This window comes from Pyrgilauda ruficollis, unplaced genomic scaffold, assembly GCF_017590135.1.
Source record: "Pyrgilauda ruficollis isolate IOZ18807 unplaced genomic scaffold, ASM1759013v1 scaffold20, whole genome shotgun sequence".
NCBI classification, from domain to species: Eukaryota; Metazoa; Chordata; class Aves; order Passeriformes; family Passeridae; genus Pyrgilauda; species Pyrgilauda ruficollis.
Window position 1 is genome coordinate 8548729 of NW_024519207.1, and position 22399 is coordinate 8571127.

A 22399-nucleotide genomic window follows, 5' to 3' on the forward strand; every position below is an offset into this window, starting at 1 on the left:
ATACTGGATGAGCATCCTGCTAATTAGATAGAGAGGAAGTCCATAATTAAATCCCCGTGTTCTAACAAACCCCTGAGTCAAATATTAGCATTCATGTTCAGTCACTCTATCCCTGGTGAAACCTGCAGCAGTGTCCTAGATATTGACAAACCAACACTGCTTTGGAACAGAACGATGACTTTATCTAATCCCGGAATCTTTGCAGAGACCCTATCTTATGTGGATCTTCTTAATTTTACAGAAAGACCTGATTTCAGAGTCTGGATATGGCAAATCATAATGAGAAGGGCAATCCAGAACATTTTTTCCCAGTCTGTTAAGAATTTACAGGTCAAAGTCAGCTTTTAAATGCCTGTAAAGTTAGAAATTACCTGTGGTTAAGTGGGTGTTGTGTCCTTGATGAAGTGATCCTATAAAGAAAGGTAGCTAATTTTTCTTTTGTTTGTTTTGAATCAATTTAATATAGACTACCTACATTGCAGTAGGTTAACATTGAAGTGACAGAGTTGTGGATGCATGCACACAGCCCTGTATCAGAATAGCCTTATTTTTTTCTGTCCAAGTCTATTTGACCACTGCTACTATGCTTGTGGTGTAATGGTGTATTCAATCAAACTTCCCATTTTATGAGGTACCTCATCATAGACATATGACTGTTATGACTTTAAAATATATTTAGGGACAGAACCTCTTGCTAAATTTGTGCAAGCCTAAATTATTTATCTTATGTCACAAATAATAAATCAACTCATCACCATTTTACAGTTGAAAATCTCCTTGCATGGTCGTGTGAGTCTGTAAAGCTTGATGATCTACTATGCTGTCATAAATTCAGCCATTATTTTGGCAGCATATTTAGTGCTTTCCTAGTGCTTAGAGGAAATAATTATGCAAAGGTATTTGTGTGAAAGTAGGGCTTTGTATCTTGTCACAAAAATATTTAGAGAATACCTTGTTGAGTATTTTTAAGAAGAATTGAAATAAAGAGTTGCATGACCTAAATAAGAAATTAGACAAAAACTTACATTATAAGTTTTAACATCTGTGATTTTCTTCTGAAGTCCTAGGGAATTTAAGGGAATCATTGCTTTTCTGGTGTGGGATTTTAGAAAGAGAAAGGGAATAAGATGGCAGCTTTATAGAAAAGGAGGTGATCTAGATTTACCCCTTTTTTTCTGATCGCCACCTAGGAAGAAAGCTTCAGTGTTCCTCTTTGTGCGTGTTTTCTGTGCAGGGAGTGTGGCTTCAGACCCAAATCCTGCTCCATCTTTGTTGCTAATTTCTTTCACTCTGTAGGGAAGAAACACAGAACTGGAATTTCATGCTGCATACAGCATTTGCTGCCTAGCTAGTCACCTTTCCCCCGTCACTGCCATTACAAATCTGTTCAAATGCAACTTTCTTCAGCATACAACATATGTATCTGTGGGAATCTAGCATGCCATGTAAAGGCTCGCTTAGCTGGTAATTGAAGTTAGCAGACTGATCCAAGGGCTATTGAAACCAGTTTGAAAACACCCATTGATTTCACTGGACCTCAGGTCATGGCTTGTGGGAGTTTTATTGTTGCCTTTAGTGCGAGTGTGGGTTGGACAGAAAAAGGTAAACATACTGGATACATGTTAACACAAAGTTAACAGATTTTAAATATCCAGTGTCTCTGTTTTCTCCTTACTAAATATGATAAGTACAAAACAAATTAACAGTGTTTAAAGGCCATAATTTGTTCTCCTTCTCCACCATCCAGTACTGCAGTGTTTATAAGCTTTTATCTGTTCAGAAAACATTTGAGTTATGTTGCTCTTAGAAACAGGAAATAAGCAGTGGTAAGAATAGGATAAATTTCGCTTTGCTTTCTGGCTTCACTGAGAATTCCTGCTAAGTAAGAACTTTCAGATGTGTCTCAAAATTTAACAAAAATGCCAGGAGATCAACACTGAATGTGAAAGAAAGAGAGAGAGAGAAAAGGAAGAAAGAAGGGAAGGAAGAAAGGAAGAAAGAGAAAGAAAGAAAGAAAGAAAGAAAGAAAGAAAGAAAGAAAGAAAGAAAGAAAGAAAGAAAGAAAGAAAGAAAGAAAGAAAGAAAGGATGCAGTTGTTCTCATGCAGAAAAAAGGGTTCTCAACATTTTTAAAATCTAAACAAATATTTTGATCATATCCTTACATTTCAAGGCACTATTTCAAGAGTTTTCCCTTTAATTTAAAATTTTCCTCTAAATTCTAGATTTCATATTTAACATGAAAAATCAAAAAAAAAAACCCAACAGACAAATACTATCAAAGACATACTCTTATGTGTATTGTTGTTTTGAGTTCATGGTAGGATAGAATAAGCTGGATATTGTGATATGTACAGATTTCATTCTAGTTAGCTAATTGTAATTGAGTCTGTTATGCAGTAAACATAGTATCTGTTAGGAATACTAAGGTAGACTCAACATGGTGGGAGCCATAGATAAAAGGACCATTAAAGCGTTTCAAATTCAATCATTAGGTTTCATTGCACCCATCTGCTACCAGAAAATATAATGGGCAGCTTGATTCATTGACCCTTAGCTGTCATTTCTGAACCATGTTTTCTTAAATCCATATTTTCAACTCAGACCCAGAGAGGTAATTTGGTAAGAGAATACCCAGTATATTTTAATGCAATTACTTTTTTCTTTTTATTTTTTTAACATAATCAGGTTTAACGGTCTCTTGTATGTTCTGCTAATCCAATGAAAGTAGTTATTTCATATTGAATGTGGTTAAAAGCAACTAATGTTCAACTTCATTAAGACTTCTATTAAATAGAAGGTTTGCTGAATTTCTGCTATTTTTTAATTCATGAACTAATACTTTTTAGTAATTATTTCCAGGGGTTTCTGTTACACCAGAATTATACTTGCATGTTTCATTTCTACAGAGACCGTACAGCACAGCATAAGGGCAAAATACAGATTGAAACTGTGGAGTGCTTTGTATTTTATTTCCAAAATATGTTTTATCTCTTTCCTTTTGTGTTCTGAAGCAGATATTATCTTTTGTGGGGGGGTTGGAGAGGGGGGTGGGTGAAGTGCCTGCATCTCTTAACAGCTCTATATGTGTGGCACACAAGTAGACTGTGTCATGAAATAGCAGTTTTACTTAGTGAAAGCAGGAAACAATGTGATAAATGAGGATAATTTAATGTTTTCTCAGCATTGGCAAACTGTTATACTATTCTGTCATCTGAAGTTTTTGTAATGGAAAAAAGTGGTTACATGTATTTCTTTACACAACGGGATACAATTCCTGAAATATTTATGTAATATAGAGACAGATGTATGTAACCTAACCTTATAATCCCATTTCACAGCTTTCCCAAATACTGGGAAGCTCGATAAATGGGAAGCCGATTATATTGGCACTGTAACTCTATTAATAGGATTCGGATTTGCCTTATTGACAAGCCAGTACTGTTAATATGATCCAGTATATTAAATTGACAGGAAAACTGGAGCGATAGAATGTATCTACATCCTAATTGACAGGGAAGCTCTTTCAAAAGGTTCTTAATGTGGTTTTTATTGACAGAGTAGCTTCAGTAAGTACATATCATTGGTGAGCAGTGTAAATATATTGGATGCAACTGCACTAGCAGATTCAGGTGCAGTTATTGTTTTGTCTTCCCGTACTTCCATCTTTACTTTGCTGTAAGTTGTGTGAAGCTCTCTTGTAAGACCTTTACAAATGCCTGTTGTGGCACCAGTCTAACTGCAGCGCTCACAGGCATTTGACAAGTTGCGAATTATTTTAAATGTGTTCATCATTTTTAAATGAATAGCGGCAGTGCAGAGCAATGCAATAATGTGTCATGAATTTCATTATGTTTATTTATTGACGCTGTGATAGCGTTATTGTACTTTCAGCTTGAGCTCTTTATGTGGTGTGATGTTTGGCACTTCTTCCAACATTCTTATCTTGCATCTTCTCCAAAATGTTCAGCTTCAGAACTCATATTACAATTCCTTTTTCCTAGTCACATTTGACAACTTTCCACACTCTCATTTGAGATCATGCTGATTTCATTGCATTTTGCGTTTCTCCAGTGCAAAATAAAATAAGGCTCAGAAACCTGAATTAATTGTAAAAAATCCAGCAATTTGAGTTTGGTCTGTAAATCTTGATTCCCTTTTCCATTGGAGAAAGTTTTGGGTTCAGCTTCCACAGTTTTTCTTTGTCATATCTTTCTTAGAGAGAGAAGTCTGACCTTAAACTCACATCCTGCACTGGTAGAGAAGCTGAAGGCTTCTGTTGAGCTGACTTCCCTGCCGACAAAGAGACAAGCTTGTTCCTGAAATGCTTAAATCTTTTATTTCATATCAGAAAGTCTGATCCAGGTCTGGTCTCACCTCATCTTTTGAATGTCACTCAGGTCTACTTTTTTTACCTGGATCACTTAAAATTATGTCATTCTGTAGTGACCTTTTTAGCTTCTTCAGTCTTCTGACTTGGTGCAATCATCAGTGAGATGAGAAGCACCTTGTCTGGGCCTTGTGATTTCTAATCCTTTCACTGTGTTAAATTCCCACAGTCCAGGCTTCTGCCATCTTTAGTGTCTTGTGCATTGCAGAATAAACACTTGTAAAAGTTTAACAAATAGGTAGGTTCATTAAACAAATAGTGAAAACAACTGAAATAATCTACAATGCCTTAGTATGACACCTTAACCAATAAATCAACAATAATTTATTTTGGTAACAAATATGGTACTTGCTAAGTGAAAACAGTGCATGGATTAGGCATTTATACAGGGAGATTTGCATTCCTTTGCTTATGGGAGAGGATGGTAGCGTCTGTCCTCAGAGCTTCTCTTTTCAGACATCACTGTGCAATTGACTGAAGAGCTCAGGACCTGTTCCTCTCACAGTTCTGCTTTTCTCATTCAAGAGGAAGAGAAGACACGAGCCACCAACCAATACTTTAAGAAAGAGTGCAACAGCTTTGTGAACAATATTGCCTTGTGCATTTGACTGTTTTACTGCCCTGTGTTTTCAATGTGCTTTTGAAGAATGCTATATATGTCAGGAATTCACATAAACACACTGTAGGACTTTTAACACCAAAATACACATTTTGCAGCAAGTGTAAAATTTCCCAAATATGTACAAGTCATATAAATTATATATCAAAAGCATTTTCAAAGGAATGAGAGTGGAGAGCATATAGTAGGATAATATTTTTAAAAATAGCCTATTTAATTTTCTCCTTGAAAGGAGTAGAATAACCTGTGAGAGGTTTATGGCTAATTTTTGATTTTGTTGTTGTTTGTTTTTGCTATTGGGATAGTGAATTTTCTTAATGAAGTAAATCTTGTGGAAGCAAAAACTACTGTTTCAGGCTATGTATACATACTCACTGGCAGTCTTATACTGAGAAGTCGTTGTGAAAAATTGTACTATGTTGAACCCACACTGTTCCTAACAAAATGAAGACAATTGTCTGCTCTTTCAAAACTCAATTTGGCAGAATACAATTCTTTTGCCTCCAGAAGAGATTGCCATTGTATAAGATCTTTGTTTCATGGGGGAAGGGTGAATACTTGGAATTCAGCTTTTCAAGAAAAGGCACAGAAGATGCTTGAATTAGATATTAAGTGACAGTCTGATAAAGGTGAGAGAAGTTTCATTTCATTTTTGCATTTAATGTTTAATTAAAAAGAAGTTAGAGTCAGCAAAGACATTTTGCTTTATTATAGTTCCAGGTATGAACACCTACATAAAATGGAGCTGCATTAAATAATTTCAGAAAATGTGATACTTTTCCTTGTAATTCTGAGAAAAATTATGAATATTCTAGTCGTCTAATAATCATAAATCTGATTAATGTCTAAGTCTTTTTTTTTCATATTTTAGAGTACATCTTTCCCTTATATGACAATTATTTCTAGGCATAATTTGTCAAGAATGCTTAAATATTGAATTTCTCTCTCTGTCTCTTTCTTTCTTTCTCACTTCCTCTTTTTCTTTGTAAGCATTGATCTTTTATTTTTTATTAGACAAACCTGTTGAATTGCAATTTATTTTTTTAATTTTTCTCTAATTTTATTCAAACAGTATGGAATACACCAAATATTGCTAGAAATCTTCAAAATTGTCACATAAAAATGTTTTTATTTAAAAGTAAAGAGAAAGAGAAAAATAGTGAGGAACCTCTAATTTTTAAGAAACAGTTTGCTTTTTGCAGCACTTCTTGAAAGCAGAAGATTTGTGGAGTTGTCTACTCTCTTACTGAGCAATAGCAGAATTTTTGAAACCTGATTGATTAATACAGTGCTGTAATTTTAATCCTGAATTAAAAAAAAAAAACAAACAAACCAGTGTGTGCAGAGCCACAGTAGAACTCCTTTGTATTTAAAAAAAATAGCATAATATTTCAACAGAAGTAAACACATATACCTTGTGAATATGAATTTATGAAAAGATAAAAAAGGGATAAGAGATGAATATAGCCCATTGCTAAAAATATTCTCTATAATTCATTGTGTAATGCTTGGCCCAGGCTGGTTCAAGCTGTTTCCAGTGATGAAGTTTTTACTGTTTTTTTTTCTTATGAGTTTATTTAAGGTTAATGGATCCTATGAAGAATTTGTTTCTCATACTCTGTTCTTGGCTATAATTTTTCATTTTCCTTTCTCTAAATTAAACTTTTGGAAGCCATAACCATTCCAGAATTAATTAGTAGAAACTTAACACTTGACTTTCAAACTTTTGAATGGTTTTATTTCTGAGTCTATAAAATTTAGTATTCCAAATACACCATGCAAGACCTATACTTGGCAACAATTTCATTTTATCTAGGCCCTTGCGTGGTCATAATATAAAAGTCCTGACAGGTGCAATAAACTGAATAGTTTTGTCGACAGTTAATGCACTTGGAAAGAGATTCTATGTGTTGTTCATGAAAACACTGGCCAGTTAATGATTTTCAAAGTCCCTTTATTGGATTTAAGCAATTGCATTGTCGCATTTGAAATTTCATACCAGTAAATCCAACCAGCTCAAGTTGCCTAGGGAAGTTGTGGGTGCCCCATTCCTGGAGGTATTCAACGCCAAGCTGGATGGGTCTTTGAGCAACCTGAACTGGTGGAAGGTATCCCTACCCATGGTGGGGAGAGAATGTGTGGAGCTAGATGAAATTTAAGGTCTCTTCCAACCCAAAATGTTCTATGATTCTGTGAAAAGTATATTTTGCACAGGTTGAATTTTCCTCTTCTTTTATTTTCCTTCTCCTCAATTCACTGAAGTAAAAAGTAACAAAATCAAACTGTATGATATTTTCTGAAAGTAAGTAACCCTTTCTTTTAAAATTTTTGCAGCTTTTGAAAGGTTCCTTTGCATTCTGACCTCTTTTTAAATGGCTTTTTTTTAAATGAGCTTCAACTTCTTAGAAAGATGTATCAAATGCTTGTACAGAAATTCTCAGACATTTTTCTGCAACATTACACTAATGACAGTGTTCCTAAAATTTCATATTTGATCCAGAGTCACATATTAGAACAGACAGGTAGAAGAAAATATTTGTAAAGGTCTGTTATAGCAACTGTCAAAAAAGAGTATCTGTTGAATGGTTTATACCATACTTTCATTGGAAATTATCTGATTCCACTAATCTGTGAAAATGACACATAAAACCAGGGCCACTTCTCTAAGGTGGCTTTGGACAGTTAGGTTGATATCACAGACTTTAGTTTTCTGATGGCAGTGGACATTCCTGCTTTTTTTTTTTTAGTTTTAGATAACATTTTTCCTGCTACTGCAGAACCTGTGCTGTGGTAGCTGCTGGTGATTTAATTGATACTCCAGCCCTCAGTCTTGAATCACAGAGATAAAAAATTTCACATTTCTTTACTGTTTAACTCTGGTGACTTTTAGAGACAGATTGTTCCTGGAGATGTTTTTGGAGGGAGGGTGAGAACGAAGGAATTTGTTTTATTTTGTTCTGCAGGAGGTTAATGATGCTGGCATTTGAATAATTTTTTGTTATTTAGCAGCAGACTGCAATTCTAGACAATTCACTTCTGACCTGATGTTTCTTACTTAGCTTTAGCTATTGCACTGGACATCTTGCTGGTTGTCAAGATTCCCCTATGCCAATAATGCTCCCCAGGAGTATCAGGTACCTAACCCTAGATGACCAAAGAGATAGTTTGTACTTCTCGAAGGCACATTGAGGGATCTTGGCTGATTAGCTAGAGTAGCCGACTCGATTTTAGGTGGTTTTCAGCAGGTGAAGTGTAACCTACCTTAAAACTGGAAGCTCAGTATTTTGGTGATTTTTTTTTGTCCTAGAAAGGGCTAAATATACAGAGAAGAACAAGAGGTTTTTTAGATTTTTTAGGTAGTATTTGTTTCTTTGAGTTATAGCTATGCAATTTAAAGAAGTATGATTAATGCATGAGCTGGAATGTGTAATATCACTTCCATAAATGTTAAAGTGTAAAAATTTTAAGTATATGACCTCTCACTTCAACTGGGATTAAAACAAAAAAAAAAAGATTTTAAAGGAGTTAGACATGTTAGACATTTGTCTCTCTAATCCATTGTGAAGTAGATATTTACGTTTCTAGGATTCCTCAAAACTGTCAAACCTTACAATTATTTTTTTTAATTTATCACAATTTTAATAGATATTTTCATACATGAAACAATCCTCCCTTTGCTGCCTGTATCTCAGAGGGCTGTTACAGCTCAACACAAGCATCATACCTTCATAAGTCGTAGAAGAAGGGCTAATGCTTTTAGTGCAGAAAGAGCAGTATTCAACTCTGAGCTCTGTGTCTGTATATGATCATCAAGTACTTACATTTCTTCTTTTGTAATAATGAACTTACTGTAACCTGGCACCCAATTCATTGTCTTGAGGCAAAATACAGTATGAAGGTAATTGGTCAAATTATTAGCTAGTTAAAGATTTTTAATGTTGACCATAAATGCAGAATTTCTCAGCAGCTAAGATGTGGTCATGTCTTCTATTTTAATATCTGTATATCAGCTCATCCAGGATGTATGAAATGCTTTTTTGCTATGAAAAAGCAGAGACAAAAAGTATGACCGGTTCTTACAGTGGTCCAGTTTACAGTTAAGTTCTTAGAACCATCAAAAAGGAGGAGTTATAATTATTTTCAGGGCAAAAGTCTGACTTTTAATGGCAGCGAATTAATAAAAAAGCAGTTTATAGCAGGCATTTTGACTGCCAATGTCACGAAAAATGGAAATGTTGATTCTGGTAGCAGCTGTGTTTAGGAGGAGACAGATGTCTTACGTAAGTAAAAGCATAAGGTCAGTTTCCCTGGATATCTCTATTTGAGATATTAGACATAGAAAAGAGACACGAGTCCTGCAGTTGTAAAGGTTTTTATTCAGATTGATAAGTACTGGGTTCTGTAAGTGCCATAATGATTGTATATGAGTATATATAGATCTCTCTGTTTGCTGCACAAAAGAAAGATACTAGCTTAAAACTTGTGAGAAGAAGTGAAACAGCAGAAGAGCTGCTTCCAAAATATGATGTGCTGCATTTGAGAGATACACATAAGAATGCTGAAATATACCCCCTTTTTTTGTTGTTTCCAATATTTGTTTTTCTAACTTGATAAACACTAAATGTGAAGATGAACTTTTATTCTTATTGCATATACTAAAGCTAGGATGGATGTGAACATAGTATGTGTTATAATCTTATTTTTTGAATGAAAAGACTTAGAAACCAGAAGAAAGTGCAGTGTACATTGTCATACATGCTGAACAGAAGATGGTTCTATATTTTCCATCCATTCTCTAAAGCACAAAAGACATCCGTGGTATACAAGCACATCTATTTCACAAGTCTCTTGGGAGTAACAGGTGTCTGCCCAATTTCTGTTGCAAACAGCAGTGACCTAAATTTTGGATAAAACCTTTTGCCTCTTTTCCAAGCTCAAATACTCCACCCATACAAGAAGTAGCAAATATGTCTAATTACCTCCTACTGATAAAAGAAAAACACAGATAAAAAAATGGTGTGGGGAGTGGCAGGGAAATCCAAATATCTAAGATCCCAGTCACCTGTGTAAGTACTTGCTGTGTGACATTAAACCTCAGGCCCTCAGCTGCATTAATTGAGTGCTGCCCATGTTACGGATACTGATCCGATGGATGCTGCTGCGACAGCCGGAGCTGCTGCGGAGCAGAGTGGTGTGATGTGAAGTGATGCAGAAAACAGTAGAAGCTCTGTCGCTAGGTCAGCTGCAAGAAGAAGTGACGTGCGTGAATGTACAGTATGCGGAGTTTTCTGAATGATGCAGTCTCTCTTTCTCCCAAAGAACTTCAGCTAATGATACAAGGGGAATTCAGTTCCCTTTGGCAAGACTCCATGTTGGTCTGGATCCTTTTAATACTTCTGCTTCTACAGTTACTTGGCTCATGCTGCTAAAAAGATACATGACAGACACTTAATGAAAGTATCTTCTTTTAAAAACTACTTGTCAGCAGTGATCATTCAATATTCTCGTTTGCATGTGTGGTTCTCATTATTCTGACATAGATATTAATACTGATGAAAATTAAAGAGAGAAAAATCCAAATATTTTCATACTTGCATTTTTCCAGTAGCATCTGAGAAACCCCACAGCTAATCAGCCATAAATTTTCTTGATTTTTTGTTTATTTTTTCAAGTCAAGTGTAATATAGCAGCACACAAAACTGTATTACAGCAGTAAGAGTTTCAGAATCCCAGTAGATGATGTAATTATGATTAAAAATTAGTATTATTGAATAATTCACTTTTTTAATATGCAAGAGTTATTTTTTCTCTCATTTTCAATAACCATCAGTCTTAATATCTATCTAATGAAAAAACATAAACAGTGTCATCTGTCAGGTTACTAACAGAGAATGCCACTTATTGGAGCTTCATTGTTTACTTTAGCAGGTAATTTGTGGACCGGAATCATTTAATTGTTCTGAGCACATAATTACATGCCAGCATTTTCCAATTTAATTAAAATGTACAAATCTGAAGATTAAGGGAATTTTTGAATTATTAATCATTTCTCCTCTAGGAAATCTTGTTGCTCTGCAGGAGATTTGTCCAGTGTACAACTATACGTATTTCTTTCCTTCTCTTTCACAGACAGACAATTTTCCCGCAGAGCCCAATTACATGGGCAGCAGGCAGCAGTTTGTTCAAAGGTAAGGCCTATTAAATAACTTTCTTGGCTTCCCCATTTGCATTCTTGTCAAAATTGCTTTGCCAGAGAGTACAATTCAACTTAGAACAAGTAAATACAACACTCTCTCTCTCTCTCTTTTTTCTTTTTTTTTTTTATTTTTTTTTTTCAATATGTATTTCAGTAGCTCCACGTTCAAGGATCCAGAAAGAGCCAGCTTGAGGGACAGCGGGCATGGGGACAGTGATCAGGCTGACAGTGACCAAGACACTAACAAAGGCTCCTGCTGTGACATGTCTGTTAGGGAGGCACTCAAGATGAAAACTACTTCAACTAAAAGCCAGCCACTTGAACAAGGTGAGTGATGCCTACAATGCCTACAAAAGCATAAAGTTTATAACGTCATTATCAACCTATTAGTATTGCAGTTGTGGTTTATCAGGGAGGAATAGCCCACTGATAATATTATCAGAGAAAACAGTAAATCTTGTCACTAGCCCAGAGCAAAGAACACAGTATCTTTCAGAATGAACATGAAATGAAACCACAAGTGTCCAAAGCAGATTAAAAAAAAAATAGTACTTTTGAAAATGATTAGAATATACTCTATCTCTACTGGCATTGCCTGTGATATATTGTATACAATCCTTCTGTCAAAGCATGATTTGGAAATTCGAACTAGACATGACTGTAACAGATAAAAGAACACCAGTCATTTATATTCCTCATGTAGTTTGGAGAAAAGGAAAAGAAAGTGCTTCGCATAAAAGACAAGAGTAAAAATGAATCAGAAGATGTTTTCATTTCATGGGTGCATTTTCCTATTTGTAATGTTGATTTCACAATTAAGAGTACCGTGAGAAGTGTCGTATACTAATACAATCTTATTTTCAGTATACTTTCATTTACATCCCAGGAAAGTAGCAAAGATTAAGACTGTCTGTGAAAGAGCAAAATTACTTAGATCAGGACAATGACGATGTTCTCTGACAGAGAACATCGTCAGCATTCATTCATGCTGACATGTCAGCATTCATTCTGACAAACAAGCATATTTATTTCCTCAAACTGTGTCCAATTCTATTTTTTTTTCAGATGTGTTTTGTCTAATTAGGAGGTCTTTTATTTCAAAAGATACACTTCTTTTTTTTTAGAGAATCAGACAGACAAAGCACTCCAGCATTTTCTGCCTTTATGTTTTTCTTCTATGCTGTAAGCAATATACAAGTGTATCACTGAATGAGTTTTAAATGTTTTGTGTGTTTTCTATTATTTTACTTTGTTGTGGGGAGGATGTTACAGTGTTAAAGATAGTTAGGAAATTATTAAATCAGTCAGCCTTAATAAGAACTTATATTTTTAATTAAGCAGAAATATATGATAAGGTTTTTATTAATTGTTAATTAATTGGACCTGGGTTTTTCTCCTCTTAGCTTAGTCTGATCTGTAGTACAGTCGACAGGAAATACATGTTCAACTTCATTTTTCTGATTATGTTGAGATTGCAGTATAATTTTTTGCAGTACAGAATATTTAGAATGCTGCAGTATAATTTATTCTGTATACATTTGGAGGTTGACCTCATATGTGACCTTATTTTCCAAGTAATAAATGCCGGAAAGATTATTTTTTCCTGACCTTTTGCCACAGCAACTCTCTGCTTATAATTGGACATTGATCTGTATAAAGATGCAGTGCAGGATTTTTTTTAAAGAAACTATTTGAGCATATGTCTTATTCTCTCAGTTTTGCGTGATATGAAGACAAAAATTCTGGATTTCCATCTATCAAGTACAGCCATGAAAGTGCTTTAAAATTTTTAAAATTTCACTAGGAAACGATCTAGTATTCAGATTAAAATTGCGTGTTTTTTCAGTAAAGGATTGTATGGCCAGTGTTCATAATACTGCAGTTTGTCCAGCAGTATCAACCCAATTCTGGTCAAAATATATGCAATCTAGTAAGCACATTAAGCCAACCATTCCCATTGCTTAATTTCATTATAATGCAAAGAGTTATATGCAGGTTTACATTTGTCATTATACTTAGTTGAGCTGCCCAATTCATCAAGAAATTTTTTTCCAATCGCTCAGATGAATTCCTCATGTTCTTATGAAACATATAGTGAATTGTGAACATTAAGTATTGTCAGCCACTGAGCTACAGCAGTGGCTGTTTATACGAATTTCTTTGCTGCAGAAAATAAAATAAAATAATGGGGATAGAGAGACAAACAAATTTTTCCCTTTTTTAAAAAAAAATTTTTTCTTCCCTCCAAATATAATTACACATAGTAATGATATAAATTTTGTTTGCTTGAATGAACTCTTCCATCTCTAGTGTGCTATAATAAAATCATTGTTATATTATGAAAACTGAACCTGCATCAAGCACCTTATGGGATTTCAGGTCATTGCAGTAATAAATGTGGTGCTATGTGTTGTTCCCAATGAAATCAATGATTACTTGTCATTGAGCTTAGTATGATTAGGATTCTTAGCCCAAGGTAATATTTCTCTTTTGAAAGAAGATAAATAAAATTGTTTTCTCTAGTCATAAGCCAAGTTGAAGGAGGGTAAGAAATATGATATATGTGATTAGGATAGAAAAAAAATTGAATTTTTCTTTAGAGAAAAATTGTTTTCTGGGAACAGGAAATGGAGAGCTTGCTAGAAACAATTGTCTCCAGCAATGCCTGAAGCAATATCAGAAGTTGTGGTTCTGTCATCCTTCTGGGTTGTATGCAGGGAAGGGAATTCACTATTTTGTAGCCAAGTTCTAGGCTTGATTATTGTCTTTTAGCTTCTGCTATTAGAACAACACTTATAATTAAGTCATATGAAATTATTGAAAAAGTATCTGGATTAACTGTGAAGTCAGGATCTTGATGTGAGAATAATTTAAAAATTAGTTAAGTTTAAGTTTGACACATTCTTTGCATAATTCCAAACACTGTTGTTATGCATCCAATTCTACCCATGGCAGTAATAAGAATTCTAGTTTTTCCAGTGTTTTGACTACAATTTTGAGTAACTCTACCCCAGATGGTTGAAAATTAAAAGGCCATACTGAGATAAAAAGTATATTGGTAGCACTACAGCAATTGTGCTTCTCTCAGAAGAAGTAACAGAGAAGTAGGAAATTTTATGAAAAAATAATTTTGTAGACAGGATGTCTTCTGATTTCAGCATGAGATGGGAAGCAATTAAGCTTACTTTATGATTTTAATTTAATTAATGGAAACAGTGAATGATAGAGCCTGTCAGTTTACTATTGAAATAGTTGATTTCAAGGAAAATATATCCAGATAGCAAGTTTTTTTCTGGTTGTGATTTTAAACATTTTCACAAATGAGAAAGACTATGCAAATTAGATATAATTAATTTCATAATTAATGAAATGCTTATGGAATGGCCTTAATAGAAGGAATGCAGAAACACCCCCCAAACTGTAAAAATTATCATGACAGTAAGTCTTGTGTTACAATAAGCACATCCCACTTGAGTTTTACTCAGCCTTATACTCTCTTGCTGTGACATCCAAGCCACTTTCTGCATGGGAATATCTAGCTGTCACTTAAGCTTACTTAAGCTACCTTAGTCAGCTGTCTTTACTAAACAACTTGTTCTATATGCTTCCTGCTCCTTTAATAGAATGGTTTTCGATAAATTTGTTTTCTTCACTTGTCTTTTTTTTTTACCACTTCTGTTGCTGGTACTTTAAATGCTATCACTAGTTTGGACAGTTTGAGATCACCCTACTTAGAAGTCTTACAAGAACTATTAGTTTTGAGCACATCTGTCAAATTGCCTGTTTATTTCACTTGAAGTTGTAGCATGTAATATTCACTTTCTGCACTAAATAGCAGAGTAATTGTTTTGTTTTGGTATGGTTTAAGAATAACAACAATAATCTGTATTTCTTTGAAAGGTATCCAAAGATGAAAATTATATCATAACCCATAAAATATAAACAATAATATCTACAAGGGAGCAGTAAAACAGCAAGATGTTAATTTTATACTTTTCTTAGTGAATCTTGCATATGCTTACCTTATAATCCGTAAAAAATACCAAGTTATGGACTTTTCTGTAGTTACTCATAAATTATTGTCTTTTTTAGATTTCCCCAGGAATTTTTAGTTTCTTTTTATTTTCTGCTTTTTTTTTTCTTTTCTGCCTGTGTTTTCTTGTTCCATTGTAAACCTACACTTTCATGTGTTTGTCAAAAAAAACTTCAAGGGATTAAATATCTTCAAATTCAGTAGCTTTGTTGAGTTTTTGCTTTATCACTGTGCGTTACATCTTTCTTTCAACACAGTTTCTTGCCATTCACACCTGCATCCCACAGAAGAGCCATTTCTACATATGCTGTTGCCTCATTAACAATAGTGTGGATCCTGAGAAGAAAAAGAAAAAATCCAGAGGCAACTGCTTGGAGGAAGGGTGAAATGAAACTCTTCAGCATAGTTGTCAGAGTCTCCTCTAGGACCAAGGCTGCCCATCAGACTTCTCTGTAAAATAGCACCATTTTAGTCTAGGGTATTGTTAGTAGTATAAAAGAAATTTAATGTATCTACATGAAAAAAGTGATACAAAGTGTAATTTGAAAATATAATAGCTCTTTCTTCATCACAACAAAAATACATTTGCATCACAACTGATGCAGTGCTGCATGTAAGTCTTAGGAATAAAAATTATATCAGTTCTAGAGGCTATGAGCACTGTTTCATATCTTTTGTGTTTGTCCACTGAATGTGTTCACAAAACAAGTCTGTAGTAACTTGTTCATTTGTAGTCTCCATTTACTAAACAAGACTGATCCTAGAAATCAAGTATCCTGCATTATCCATCTGCAGCAGAGCAGAAATTACAAAATTTTTTTACCACAATTTTTCTGCACTATCCATTAATTTTCTCGCCATAATCTTGCTAGAGTCTGTTGGATAATTAAAATCCATTCTGTTTAACTGAGTTAGAATCAGTCTAGACTGATAAGTGCAGAAAGTTCATCAAGCACATTTCTGCTGTCTGACATCATCACCAATGCTTTCCATGCCATTGGGGATGATGAGTTCTTTTATGAATACACCAGCTTAATGAGATAATAGGAAAAGAAGATTGTGGAGAAATATTTCTTTTCAAAGTTTGCAAAACTGGTAATGACCTTTTCTGAGAAACTGGAGGAGGCTGGGAATCTCCAGGGTCTGACACAACATGTGAAAACTTTTGTTCATCAATGCTTCCTCCCATAGGTTTTCTCATCTGGACAGAACATCTATCACATTCTCTCTGTGCTCAAAATATCTGTCAGACTGCCCTTCTTGCTCTGACACTGCTTAATAGTCTTTATGTCCAGCACTATTATCCTTTCTAACTTGCTTACTTCTAATATGGTCAGGTAAGATGCTAACTTGCTGTTTACTTGCATACAGTATCCATTTTCCAATTTCATCTGATGAATTGATTTCCAGGAAAGCTATAAGAGCAGCTTAATTGTATTGAGGGTATCTTTTCCTTTTTGGTATGTCTCAGTAGTAGAATCTGTTTCTAGAACTGTAAATTCTGGAAATTGTTAGGTAAAGCCCACACAAAATGAGGTATTGAGTCTTGCGTTTTCTGCTTCTGTTTGTTCTTTTCTATATATTTTTCTCATCTTTTCTTTTGGTTTTGTGTTTTCTGCAAGCACATGTATGATCCTATAGGAGGACTAGCATAGGTCAAAGAAAACTTATATATACTCTTACAGTTTCTGATTGACCAACTTAGTTATCAATAAGCTGGAGATATTTGATTTTGGCCTTATTCTAATAATGAGAGTTCAAGATTAAAAATGTAGGTAGAAGTGCAGAGCTTTATGCAGAATAATAATATCTTTGATATCTACTTCTGGTGTGTATAACAAGTTCAATATGACACTGGAGCCACTGACATTACTTCTTTCCTTTTTTCTGCTGTGAGTACTTGGTTCAGTGAAACAGTACTTCTAAAAGTATGAGAATTACCAGCATTATTATTGGTCTCATACTACTTATAAATCCTTGTGAATGGTGATACTTGGATTTGGATTAAACTTTTAAATTGATACATAAAAATTTCAAATGTTCTGTCTTGATCTCAAGCATTTTAAGATGATCTAGGTAATACTTTTGCAAGATTTTGTTACCTGGGCTAAGCTGGACTGTGCAAATGTTCAATAGTTCCCTTTGTTTGAGAGATCACAATTATATTCTCCCTTCTAACCAAAGTTAATGAACTACAGAGAAAAATGCAGGTCAGTTGCCTTTGCTGTACAGATGATTGTCAGCTTTTCTCATGTTAATACCTAGTAATCTATGACATATCTTTTGCTGTATAATGTCTACAGCAAATTATATGATAGATTTAGACAAAATAAAGAGAAAACTCATATCTGCCAACTTTTCTTCGCTCAGAGTATTATGTTGAATATCTCACATGATTTAGTTCTATTTTTAGACAATCTCCCAGTCTACCAGTCAATTTAAGTTCGTCTTTTAGATTTCAGCTATTTTTATGCCAAGTCAAGATTTGTGATTGAAGCTCTGTGACTGCTTCAAAGCAGAATCCAGTGTATTTGGTGCTTCCTTGTTACAGGTGCGAGGACTTCCAGGCACAGCTTCACCAAAGTGTGCTCTTCTTAGAAGTACACAAGCAGCTTTGGTTTTCAAGAAATGCTATCCAAGTAAGGAATGAGAAGTGTGAGGAAGCAAATGTTTGCCCTAAAAGAACAGAAAAGTCAGAAAAGGAAGTGAAGTGGCATCCTCATGGAGAAGGGATATATTCACTTAATGCCTCATGACTTTTCTGCTTCTATTTCGTTGATACAAAGTAGAAGAGTGGTGCAAACATTCTAGCAGCTGAAGTGACAGTGAATACATTTTGGATCAGATTGCCTTAGCCTATTATTGCTGCCTGTAATTGCCCATTATCCTGCATTTAAACCAGTGCTGTGCTCTGCCAAACTGGGGTTTTAATCAGATGCATGTTTCATCACCTGGCGGATTATTGCCATCATATATCTGGTAGCTGTGAAATTGTGTGAGCAACACATTCCACAATTAATGCATTTAGCCAAAGATTAGGGGAGCAAATTTCTATAACTGACTTTCAAAACATACAGAGAGAGCTTTCTCCATCAGTACACACAAACAAGTCACTGTGACAGAGAGGCATTACAGCCATTCAGCACAATAATATCTATGCACCATTTGGTGTGTCATACCACATTTTTAGGTAATTTCATTTCTCCTCCACATTATTTCTACTTATTTTATAATTAAAAAATATTCCAGCGGTTGAAAATTATATATATTTTTGACCAGTTTTGTTTTCATTGGCCGCTTCACTATTGAATCAATTTAGATAATGCCCTTACTAACATCTGAAAAGTTCATGACTGCACCAATAAGAGTATTCATAAATTTCAGAAGAGTTTTCTTTGATGAGCTTATTTGCAAATTAATTCATACCATGCACTTCAAGATCACAAGTCTGTTACCATAAGTCTCGTATCTGAGATTCTAATATTTGGGTGCTGTAGCTGTTGGTGCTCATCTCTTTCTGCTTTACTTCAGAGGCAACAAAGCAGAATATCCCTCCCCTGTCACTAGTGGAAATCTCATTACATCCTTTCTGTACTTTCTGTTTTGACACTGCCTTTCCTGGGGCTGAGCACAGTTATTGTACTGCAGTTTGTTCTTTAAAGGCTTAGAATCCATAAGTTATCTTTTCACTTTATTCCCACCAGAAGAGCAAGAGAAGGATTTGCAGTTCTCAGTAAGATGAGGTCCTTCTATGTCAAAATCATTATCTTCAGCTAACATTTCTTCTTTTCAGATTCTTTTTTATAAATTGAAATAAAAGTGGGGGCATAGAAAGATCAACAACTTTTGAAACAAGGAAATCAGAAAATAGAGAGTTTCCATAGTATCAGGCTTTATGCATTTCCCTGGTGATAAATGGATGTTCACTACTTGTGCTTACTTTTGTTAATCAATATTTTAGGGCATATATTCATATATTGGATGAATACTTAATATCAAGGAAACTATTGTAACAGGACTAGAGAGTCTATTCTTGACTCTTGCTCTGTGTCTGAAAATGTCCGTGAATAGTGTACTTACAGGTTTCTTTTAATTAAGCTTACACAGAATTAGAGAAAAACCCATACATATGAAGGTACGTGTGTTTATTCAGTTATATAGAGAAGGCAAAATAAATACATTGTCTCTCTTCATAATTTTAAATCATCATTTTATGATTTATGTATCTCCTCTTATTAAGTAAGCAGAAAATAATATGATAAACCACAATAGTGGACAAGATTTAACAAAATCCCATTGCATGTTGCAGTCACAATCTTTTAACCAAAAAGAAGCAATATTCTGCAGATGGAGGTCCTATAAAGATGACACATATTATTAGATGACAAATATTAGCTGGAAATCTGAATGATTGTATTTATCAATAGTTCTGTGTCCAGCTGGGGAAGACAAAAGAGAAGTGTCTTAAATAAGAGACAGGAGTTAATTATTCCATTCAGCAATGCTTTAGCTGGAATACTACTAATTGTATTTTGTTCTTCTAGAACAAAGTATCTCCTAATGTCTGTGCACACTAATAGAGACTGTCCTTTTCATGGCCCTTTTTCTGTTTACATATTACTTTTCTCCTGTGCTGTGGCTTCCAGAGGGGGAAACGTCGTTTAATTTAATTTGGGCCAGAGTTGCAGCATGCTCTAATTAGGGATACATCTACAGTATGCAGTTTGTGGGCATATGTTGGAGATAGATCTGGAAGGATTCAAACTCAAAAAAGAGGTATAATAACAGCAGAAAATAAAGGTTTGTGCAACATTGCCTGTAGGTGAAGTTTGAAAGAAGTGTTTGTTTAGAATCTGTGTGTGTTTAAATGAACAAGGACTGGAGCGAAGCATAATAAAGGTCTTTGTGTATATAAAGTTGTTATAAATATGATAGTGCTTACTTCTTCTTTTCTTTTTGTTTAATTTTCTTGGAGAAATATTTAAGTTATATTTGAGACTGAACTTCATTATAAAGATGTGTAGGCACTGAAGTAGGCTATGCCTGTAAGTTAAAGAATAGCCTTTACTGGAGATTTTTGAAACAGGTTAAATACACATTTGTCGGTGATAATCTGCATTTATTAAACTGTCCAGGGCCAGAGGATCCACTCTAATCATGCTTTTTATGGTGTCAAAATTAAATATGGGGATATATTGCACTGTATAATCCTGAGTAAAACATACTGAAAGAGAATATTTGTTCTGATCTGTTCCTCATCTTCTTCTCTGTGAACATCTTCATCTTGAAGAACTCACCGTGTTAGAGAATTGCAGAGAATGTGGATTATGTAGTGCTTCCCAACAATAATATGCAGCATTTAGCATGGTCTTGGCTTGGAGGCAGAGCTGCGGAATGATTAGCTAACAGAACTTAGTGAATCTGTGTCTCTGCAGACAAAGTCTCTGTACTTCAGTGATACACGGTGCCATGCATCAGCCTCTGTGCGCCTACTGCCCAATCGGATCTCCAGAATGGCAGAACAGCTGGTTTCCATTCCCTGCTGCTGCTTTCTCCTATTCCAGCTGCTGCACTCAAATAACCTCCCTTCCCCAAGTGGGCTTCATATGGTTTGAAAGGGACTTAATGTACCTCAGTGTATAGGGAACTTTTGATGCATATTTCATCATGTTTCAGTTCTTTCTACAGGGAACACTGCATGTATAACAGATGTTCCCTGACTACTACCCTTTCCTGAAGGTGACATGCCCTTTTTTTGTGTTTCATCTCTAATGTACATAGAGCTGGTAATGCCTGCATGGTGCTAAGAAATAGTGCTCCATGGCTGCCCCTGTGCTGCATGCCAAGCTATATTTAATTCCATCTGCTCTCCTCTGCAGAGTGAAATGGAGAAGAGCATATGCCCAGTATAACCAAGTCATACTGTGGCACAGATAAAACCCCTTTATTTAGGAAAAGTATAGGTATTTTTTAAATTTAGGACCCTGTTCTTCCAGGTTTTTAGCACATAAATTGTTTCATATAAATTGGTGGGGATGTTAATGTAATTACATATCAAAAATGCATAGTCTTTTATTATATCTTCTTCTTATTATTAATGCAGTATTATTAATGTTGTATATGTATATGTAGTATACGTGTCTATATAGGTCCACATACACACTCATAAATATAAAAATAATACACCATTAACTAATATTCCTGAAAACTTACCTTAACATTAGAGAAAATTTAATGCTTCGCAACATTTTATGCTTGCTTGTTTTAAAACTGCAACTATGAGAACAATTCACAAACCTGTTTACACAAAACACTCAATTTTCATCATAAAGATTGTTTTGGAAAGAATAATAATTCCAAGGCAAAAACTGTCAGAATAAAATAGAGTATATAATTGTGAAGCAGTACTTTACAAATAAAGTTTTAAGACGTCTATTTAATAATGTATAGCACTATCTGACCCAATTTTTATTTGAACAAATGTATACAGTTCTTACATAAAAAGTGCAATTTAGGTTGTGCATTGACAAGATCTCTAGACAGCTACAGAGCCCAAACAACCTTTCAAGGTGCAAATCAAACATAAAAAAGAAAGCAGAAACAGAAGTGTGTCTGTTCTGACCCTGTGGAGAGACTTTTTCAGCACATCTGTAATCTTCATGGCCCTGGGAAGTGTGTACTGGATCTGTGTGTGCTGCTGAATATGAATATTCCTACACTCTGTGGTGTATTCCTGTACTTTATGGAATATTCCTGCATTTCATGTTTTAACAAGTCATATTTCTGTTCAACATTGCTAATTTGCTTTGAAACAAGGATTCTGTCCCTTGTCCTTATGGTATTTTGTTGTTAGAAAAGTTCACATAAATTACTTCTTTTTGAGGGGAAGTACATGGAGTAGAGAAGGATGGAGACAAAAAGCTACAGTGAACATTGAAGCTAGTGCTGTGAGGAAAGCTTTAAACTCAGCTTTCCTTGCTGGTGTTCTGTGGCTGCTTTTTTGCTTCTCAGGAGTACCAGAGTAGATGAATAACCAGGGCGTATTGCTGAACTGGACTGTAAAAATTATTTTTAAAAAGCCAACCAAATGAAAACCAAAACCAACCAACCAACCAACCAAACCCAAAAACCAAAAAAAACCCCAACTAACAAAAAATAAAAC

At 34.7% G+C, this 22399-nt stretch overlaps 1 protein-coding gene across 1 annotated transcript in view; it reads left to right on the plus strand.

The window, feature by feature from the left end:
- Positions 1–22399, plus strand: part of PCDH17 (protocadherin 17) — an 84015-nt gene that overhangs the window by 15774 nt on the left and 45842 nt on the right. The window contains exons 2-3 of the mRNA XM_041467025.1: positions 11138–11196; positions 11359–11531. Coding sequence (XP_041322959.1) covers positions 11138–11196; positions 11359–11531 — 232 coding nt within the window. The remainder of the gene's footprint in view (positions 1–11137; positions 11197–11358; positions 11532–22399) is intronic.